The 9,603-nt window shown below is 39.4% G+C and overlaps 1 protein-coding gene across 1 annotated transcript in view; it reads left to right on the top strand.

Moving 5' to 3' along the window:
• LOC110446661 (glutathione peroxidase-like) overlaps positions 1 to 6,682 on the top strand; it is an 11,673-nt gene extending 4,991 nt beyond the window's left edge. The window contains exons 2-3 of the mRNA XM_021491918.1: positions 5,388 to 5,531; positions 6,145 to 6,682. Of these exons, the coding sequence (XP_021347593.1) occupies positions 5,388 to 5,531; positions 6,145 to 6,381 (381 nt within the window). The 3' untranslated portion in view covers positions 6,382 to 6,682. The remainder of the gene's footprint in view (positions 1 to 5,387; positions 5,532 to 6,144) is intronic.
• The last annotated feature ends 2,921 nt before the right edge of the window (positions 6,683 to 9,603 follow it).

Below are 9,603 nucleotides of genomic sequence, written 5' to 3'. Positions count from 1 at the left end.
TCCAATCATACCCTATAACAATCCAATCATACCCTATAACAATCCAATCATACCCTATAACAATCCAATCATACCCTATAACAATCCAATCATACCCTATAACTATCCAATCATACCCTATAACAATCCAATCATACCCTACCAGATTCAAATCATACCCTATTACAATCCAATCATACCTTATAACAATCCAATCATACCCTATAACAATCCAATCATACCCTATAACAATCCAATCATACCCTATAACAATTCAATCATACCATAGGGTATGACTGGATTGTTATAGGGTATGATTGCATTGTTATAGGGTATGATTGGAATCTGGTAGGGTATGATTGGATAGTTATAGGGTATGATTGGAATCTGGTAGGGTATGATTGGGTAGTTATAGGGTATGATTGGATTGTTATAAGGTATGATTGCACAATTGAAAGGCTTGGGTGGATTGTTATAAAGTATAATTGCTGGTGTTTTGATGCCACGATGTTAGCTGTATATAGTTGTCAGATCATTAAAGGGATAAGTATATCAGTCGATGGGCTAGTTGTAAGGTGACAAACCAGAACGTAGCGGGTTGACGAAGATCGGTTCTTTTAATGTCGTTATATTTATATCCCTACAAGATTTATGCTGTAGTTTGCACTAATAACATTCTTTGTACTGTGTGTTTTATACTTAATGTGAATAATTTGTGTTAGGTGTTAAGTATATAAAGTATTAATATCGGGGGTGTTTGTCTCTCCATTACTGTTAATCCGGGCTTGCTCATCTTACAATTGTACCTTGTACGTACACTTGCGACTATACATGACAGGTAGCTTTGCCATGTAACTGAGTCCTGAACTGACTTCAGTTGGTTGGCAATCATTATCAATTTATATATGAATGCCAGTTTAAAATAACTTTGTACATTAAACGTAACCACACTTCATGCTTTCCTTTGGTCATTTGGCATTAAGTTGACCTTGAATGCCAATTGAAAGCCGTAAGAGTATTATGTCACTTCGAATAAACAGTCTTTTTCATTTTTTCGTGTAGCTTTCTCGAAATTGCGACTTAATAACCCGAAATTCGGAGATAATTACTTGGAATTTTGACTTACTTACCCGGAATTTTGAGACACTAACTCGTACTTTCGGCTTGGTAGTTCGAAATTTCGACTTACTTAACCGTAATTTCGAGATTCTAACTCGAAAATTCGAGATGATAACTCGAAATATCAACTTAATAACTCGAGTTAAGATATCGAAATTTCGAGTTATTAATATGTGCAATAACTGTATGAAGGGGTGGACCTTGGATTTTCAGGTACATTTGTACATGTAAGGAGGCGTAACAGGCGTTGAGTCACTCTTTTAAATAAGAGAATATACATACAAAGGGAGATATTAGCCAGGTGGCATAGGACTAGTAGTTAGCGCCTGATAAGGTAGCTCCTGCATATTCCTCAAAACAAATTGTATTGATTAATGTACGTGGTAATTGTATTAATTGTATATTTATGTACTGTAAAGCGCTTTAGAGTGGCTTATGTTAGCCAGATAGGGCGCTAGATCAAATGTTGTGTATTATTATTAATAATATAAGGGCGAGACGCCGGTCGTGGTGAAGGGGGCGGGGTGCACAAAAGCTGTAGAAATACAATTAAAAGAATATCGATTTTCATTTTCAAGGAATTTTAAAAAGAGGAATTACGAATGTTAGATGCCATGTCTGCCAAATCCCCTCTAGAGGCATTTAGGTATATACAAATAGATGTATATTACTAATCGTAATACATTATATAACAAAAAATGTTATTAACATTGTAAATGAAAAAATAGTTCAATATATCTTATGAATATCACCTTTTCCTTATCATTATTGTGAGTGAAATACTAAAAGAAAATTACCATTGCAGTATGTTTTCATTAATTAAGGTGAGTACAAGTAGTTTGTATATGTGAGTAAAAAAATGTCGTATTCCCAGTTGCATTTTTAGTTTTGATTACATTCAAAAATATTTAGGTACACTCTCTGAATCTGGAACTCTCTACAACCCAGCCAAATATTTTGGTCCCAGTGGTGCCCGGTTCAGAGTGAGTCCGCTGTATTGTTTTCGCCAGTTTGAAGCATTTTTAGCTATTTCAATAAAATGGTCAGATAAAACAGATTCCAGTATCATCAAGATACTGGGGGTGGGGGATGGGGGTGGGGGTGGGTGGGGGGTCACGCACCAGATGCCCCCATCCTAGATTGCGCTATGCTACGAGATATGAGATACATGAAGCAAATACAGTTGCCATGCCTGTGTTTAATAGTAAATACATATGTTACATCAGAAATTCCGAGTTATCAATTTCGAGTTATTAAATTGAATTAAAAATAAATAAATTTATTTTTCATACTTAGTGATCCTAATGCTATTCCCTATGTCTTTGACTAGATCTCTGACTAACGTTTCAAAAATCCTGACGAATAATTGATAGAAGACGGCCAAAACCCCTTCAGAACGACGTGTTGTACATAAATAACACCAATCTAAGCATTACGTTTATACTTCATTATCAAAGCGTGTACCCTTATATTATCAGCGAAGCATTAAGTCAACGAATGATATAAATACTTAATAGGATTGTTTTCAAATTATGCAACCGTATTGAGATTTACGAGTTGCTAGCTAACAATTTTTGTAAATAAATTGATATAAAGTTCGAACAGTCTGTTTTTAGACAAGAGTTTCCCATTGGGAACAGGGTAATGCACTCAGTATGGCAAAAAAACATGTTTATCGGGTACAAATCTATTTCATTATACATGAATCAATTATCATGGCGTCTCGATCATATACACTTGTTGACTTTTTTAACTTCGTGTGTAGTTGTTTTGTATTTCAGGAAAGTGAACCTTAGCTCAGCACACCCAGAACTCTACTGGGGCAATATATAATGTTACGTGAATATTGATGCAACACAAAAACCCAAGACAGAGACAACATACCGGTACTGGAACTGACACTTCATACTAAACACATGACTGGGACAAAACAGTGTTACTCAAGTTGATCCTACACATAGGGCATGACTATGCCAAGACATTGTTACTCAAGTTGTTCCTACACACAGAGCATGACCAGGTCAATAAATTGTTACTCAAGTTGATCCTAGACACAGAGCATGACCAGGTCAATAAATTGTTACTCAAGTTGATCCTACCCAAAAAGCATGACTAGGCCAAGACATTGTTCCTCAAGTTGATCCTACACACAAAGCATGACCAGGTCAATAAATTGTTACTCAAGTTGATCCTAGACACAGAGCATGACCAGGTCAATACCTTGTTACTCAAGTTGATGCTACACACAGAGCATGGCTAGGCCAAAACATTGTTACTCAAGTTGATCCTAGACACAGAGCATGACCAGGTCAATAAATTGTTACTCAAGTTGATCCTACTCACAGAGCATGACCAGGTCAATAAATTGTTACTCAAGTTGATCCTAGACACAGAGCATGACCAGGTCAATAAATTGTTACTCAAGTTGATCCTAGACACAGAGCATGACCAGGTCAATAAATTGTTACTCAAGTTGATCCTACCCAAAAAGCATGACTAGGCCAAGACATTGCTACTCAAGTTGATCCTACACATAGGGCATTACTATGCCAAGACATTGTTACTCAAGTTGTTCCTACACACAGAGCATGACCAGGCCAATACATTGTTACTCAAGTTGCTCCTACACACAGGGCATGACCAGGACAATACATTGTTACTCAAGTTGATCCTACAGACAGGGCATGACCAGGTCAATACAGTGTTACTCAAGTTGATCCTACGCTCAGAGCATGACCAGGTCAATAAATTGTTACTCAAGTTGATCCTAGACACAGAGCATGACCAGGTCAATAAATTGTTACTCAAGTTGATCCTAGACACAGAGCATGACCAGGTCAATACCTTGTTACTCAAGTTGATGCTACACACAGAGCATGACTAGGTCAATACATTGTTACTCAAGTTAATCCTACACACAGAGCATGACGAGGTCAATACATTGTTACTCAAGTTGCTCCTACACACAGAGCATGACCAGGTCAATAAATTGTTACTCAAGTTGATCCTAGACACAGAGCATGACCAGGTCAATAAATTGTTACTCAAGTTGATCCTAGACACAGAGCATGACCAGGTCAATACCTTGTTACTCAAGTTGATCCTAGACACAGAGCATGACCAGGTCAATACCTTGTTACTCAAGTTGATGCTACACACAGAGCATGGCTAGGCCAAAACATTGTTACTCAAGTTGATCCTACCCAAAAAGCATGACTAGGCCAAGACATTGCTACTCAAGTTGATCCTACACATAGGGCATTACTATGCCAAGACATTGTTACTCAAGTTGATCCTACAAACAGAGCATGACCAGGACAAAACAGTGTTACTCAAGTTGATCCTACACACAGAGCATGACTAGGCCAAAACATTGTTACTCAAGTTGATCCTACACACAGAGCTTGACCAGGTCAATACATTGTTACTCAAGTTGATCCTACACACAGAGCTTGACCAGGACAAAACAGTGTTACTCAAGTTGATCCTACACACAGGGCATGACCAGGTCAATACATTGTTACTCAAGTTGATCCTACACACAGAGCATGACCAGGTCAATACATTGTTACTCAAGTTGATCCTACACACAGAGCATGACCAGGACAAAACAGTGTTACTCAAGTTGATGCTACACACAGAGCATGACTAGACATTAGAATGGGTAGTGACACTACATTTCCATTATTCTTAACGATGCATACAGGGCAAGACTGGAACCTCCAATTGTAATGGTGACTGCCCTACACACAGTTACTTTTATTAACATACAGATTGTGACATAGCCACAAAGTGTCAGTGGTAGTGACTATACCCTGAGTAGGACGGTACTTAGATTGACAGTTCGCTTAGAACATGACTGAGACATTCATTGCTGCATATTTTGACGCTTCTGAATTATGACTGAGGCCTCTAGACACAGAGAATAGTGCGGTTGTTGGCGCTACATGCATATTATAGCTAAGACTCGAGACTTGTATAATAGCTTCATACGGAAAATGACAGCGACCACACTTTGTTGCGTTTATTGACGCTTCATGTATAGTATTACTCGGATCAAACATTTTACGGGTGTTTACGCTACAAACAGAATGTCTGCGAGTCAACACATTGATACAAGTAACCGTATCGACGTAGATATGTTTTACATTCGGATGGATCTGCAATATTTATGTAATAAAGTACATGTTTACAATGTAACCTCGATGTCTTGACATTGATATCAGCTTAACAGTTAGTCCAGCAATGTTTGATTGACATTAATAGATATACTTTGTTTGCAATTTCAGCAACAGCCCGAGAGTAGTGGGGAGGAAATTCTGAACGGTCTGAAGTACGTCAGACCGGGGGGAGGATTCGTACCCAACTTTCAGATGTTTGGTCTGGTCGAAATCAACGGCAAGAACGAGCATCCTCTCTTCACCTTCCTCAAGGTATCTGTGCACAATAGGGTTACTGTCTATTTACTGTGATAACAGTTATTTTAAAAAAATACGTGCTTTAAAAGTGTTACATTTCAATTTCGTAAAGATGTCTGACTGTTGAAACCAAGACATACACAAGTCTCGTTCTGAATTAGTGTCACAGATATAAATCTATGTTTTCAGAGCATTATCAAGTTTGAAAGTAAAATATGTCAAAAACAAAAAATCATCATGATCATTTGTATTGATCAGTGTTTATAGATGTTGAAAAATAACACGGATCATAAAAAGTTATTTTTCCCCTATGTTTTCAAAAGTTTATGTTTGCTTTTGTAAAATTTACTACCATTTATCCGTTCGGGTCAAAAAACGTGGCATCTTTAAAAGAAATCCCGGAGTCCTGTTATTTCAGATTAATAGGAATAGATGTTGAGGTACAGTATTGCGGTATACATTCATGGTAAAATTCCACGTACATCCATGTGTATACCTGACTATGACAGTTCATAAATAGGAAAAATTCAGAGTCATATGTCTGTGGGATCGAGGTCTATTTATCTCCACGAGAGAGTAGAGAAAACAAATGTTTGAGCCGATTTCATATCAAAGCTTTATTTTACAGAAATACTGCCCTCCCACGAGCGACACATTTCAGGACGATAGCTTGTTATTGTACTCGCCTCTAAAGGTCAGCGACATCAGGTGGAACTTCGAGCAGTTCCTAATAGGCAAGGACGGCAAGCCATACATGCGATTCTCGCCGGAAACCGACCCAATGGCGCTAAAATCGGAAATTCAACGCATGCTCCAGACCAAACCGGAAGCAGAAGAATCAGAGGGGTTTAGAAATGGTGTTTGACGGTTGTGTTCCGACATATACTTTAGTATTTTGTCTTGGTTTAGAAGTCACTTTGTGTTTTAATTGTTCATTTTATTTCATTTGATCATTATCTTGTTATGAAAACTACAGGTATTTGCTGAATGAGTTTTCCTTTTATTACCGAATGACGGGTTACCATAAACCAGCACTGCTGAGCGTTAACCTTGATATATAGCATGACCTTCAACTCTGTGCATTCCGTTGAAGACTCATTCCTATAGTAACTTAACGGAAAGCTAAACATAACGCAAATAAATGTTGTTTTTTCTCATGATTTAAAGCAGTTTTCTTGTTCCTTGATTTCTTGTTTGAGTCTATTAGATTCAGAGGAAACCCTTTGTTACGATCTTCTCGTTACATGTATATTAATTACATGTGCATTTCAAGCGTTTCGCGTCTTCCTTGACACTAAGACTGCTCATTACCTCATATAAGCGGGCAACGCTATACACAAATTGGATAAAATGCTAATATGATCTACTAGAGTGAAGTTTGTTACTTATTCGATATTGACCTAGCTGTATAACACGTAGTTGATAAGAAACTTCTTAAGTTTCTGGTGTTTCCCTTATGCTATACGTGCTTTCAGTTCGGTACCCAGAAACGAACTGCCAAAAAAATGGAATTAAAAAACAAAACAGAAATCAAGCTTCACAAACAAAGAATACAAATTAACAATGTACATGCCACAATTAGCTCAACACTTCGTATCAGTGTTATCTCGGAGAAATAAAAAAAAATGTGATTTCCTACCACAAGGGCAACGCATATTTATTATAGCGAAATAACATAATAGACGACTGGGTTGACGCGCCATTTTTGTCATCTGCTATAGCCATTCGGAACTCGGTTGTATTTGGTTCTTGTCGATTTTAAGGCTGATATACTATTTTATTACATACTTACTAATAAATACGGTATTTTGTATATGCGATACGACATAATTACTCTTACCCATATCAGCCTTCGCCGTAGCACACCTGAAAAGCCGTATTGACCAATAATGTGATCAATATTATCCAATCAGACAAGCTGTTAAAAAGGTGATGCATATTATATCATTCAACGATCCGGTTTATAAACACAAAAATGTTTATTGTTTGATACTAGATTATGGATGGTGTTATTTTAATAATAATGAACAGTATTGTGTTTACCATCTTACGACGACACCAGAATAAACATAGAAGACAACTACATGTAACTCCCTTTTCGTCTTCTAAAAGAGAGAGATAGTTTTTGGTTAACCTAGTTCAGTTGATCAACATGTTAAAGTGAATAATACTTCCTCAAAACCTCCAGCCCAGTACGCCTCAGTGGCGTAAAACCTCCAGCCCAGTACGCCTCAGTGGCGTAAAACCTCCAGCCCAGCACGCCTCAGTGGCGTAAAACCTCCAGCTCAGTACGCCTCAGTGATGTAAAACCTCCAGCTTTGTACGCCTCAGTGGTGTAAAACATCAAGCCCAGTACATACGCCTCAGTGGCGTAAAACATCCAGCCCAGTACGCCTCAGTGGTGTAAAACCTCCAGCCCAGTACGCCTCGGTGGCGTTAACCCTCCAGCCCAGTAAGCCTCGGTGGCGTTAACCCTCCAGCCCAGTACGCCTCAGTGGCGTAAAACCTCCAGCCCAGTACGCCTCGGTGGCGTTAACCCTCCAGCCCAGTACGCCTCGGTGGCGTTAACCCTCCAGCCCAGTACGCCTCAGTGGCGTAAAACCTCCAGCCCAGTACACCTCAGTGGCGTAAAACCTCCAGCCCAGTACGCCTCGGTGGCGTTAACCCTCCAGCCCAGTACGCCTCAGTGGCGTAAAACCGTCAGCCCAGTACGCATCAGTGGCGTAAAACCTCCAGCGAAGTAAGCCTCAGTGGCGTAAAACCTTCAACCCATTACGCAACAGTTGCGTAAAACCTCCAGCCAGTTACGCCTCAATGACGTAAAACCTCCAGTCCAATATGCCTCATTGGCGTAAAACCTCCAGCCAGTTACGCCTCAATGACGTAAAACCTCTAGCCCAGTATGCATCAGTGACGTAAAACCTCCAGCCCAATATGCCTCATTGGCGTAAAACCTCCAGCCCAGTACGCATCAGTTCGTTATTTGTGATAAATCATCCCTCACTGGTGTAAAACATCCAGCCAAGTACGCCTCAGTGGCGTAAAACTTCCAGCTCAGTACGCCTCAGTGGCGTTTAACCTCCAGCACAGTACGCCTCAGTGATGTAAAACCTCCAGTCAAATGCGCCTCACTGGTGTAAAACCTCCAGCCCTGTACGCCTCACTGGTGTAAACCTCCAGCCCAGTACGCCTCAGCGACGTAAAACCTCCAGCCCAGTACCTCTCACTGGTGTAAAAACTCCAGCCCAGTACCTCTCACTGGTGTAAAAACTCCAGCCCAGTACGCCTCAGTGCGTTGTCTGTCATGTTATCGACCTCGATCGATCGTAGTCTCCAATACCTACTCGATCCAATTTCGGAATCAAAGAAAATAACTACATAATTATACAGCTTTTAACATCCCTTTAGGAACACCCCGTTCGGACAACAGAAAAGTTTGCATTATTTTATGATTGAAACCAACCAGGATTCGGGCCGAAGCGATGTAGCAGAATTGACCTGCACTAGAACACACCATTAATACATTGTATAAGTTATTACATGTAGTATAAAACAACCAACATAAACACCCCTTGGACGAACTATATGTTCGCCTAGGGTGGATCCAAGGTTGCAAACCCCTACACCCGGATTTATTAGCGATACTATGACAAACATCAGTGGAGTGAAGGCATACGTGGGCGGATGGTGTTTATGGCCATAGTTACGCGATTTTGCCTGAAGCACAACATTATAGTACACGACCCGGTTGATCAGCATAAAGTTTACAGCGAATATGATGAGGCGGAACAACTTTATTGATACAGCATAATTTGTCCACGTCGTGCAACTGTGTAATAACCCATCCGCATAAAAAATGTAAAAATTATACACGTTAAAGTGTAGCACTAATCCTCATAAAACAGTATAAAACCGATACATGTACAACAGTATTATAATTGATACACGTACAATAGTGTTATAACTGATACACGTACAACAGTGTAAAACAGACACGCGTACGACAGTGTATAACTGATACACATGCAACAGTGAACAACAGATACGCGAATAACAGTGTATAACAGATACACGTACAACAGTATAA

The sequence above is a fragment of the Mizuhopecten yessoensis genome, unplaced genomic scaffold, assembly GCF_002113885.1.
Source record: "Mizuhopecten yessoensis strain PY_sf001 unplaced genomic scaffold, ASM211388v2 scaffold2921, whole genome shotgun sequence".
NCBI classification, from domain to species: domain Eukaryota; kingdom Metazoa; phylum Mollusca; class Bivalvia; order Pectinida; family Pectinidae; genus Mizuhopecten; species Mizuhopecten yessoensis.
This window is presented reverse-complemented; position numbering and strand designations above follow the sequence as displayed.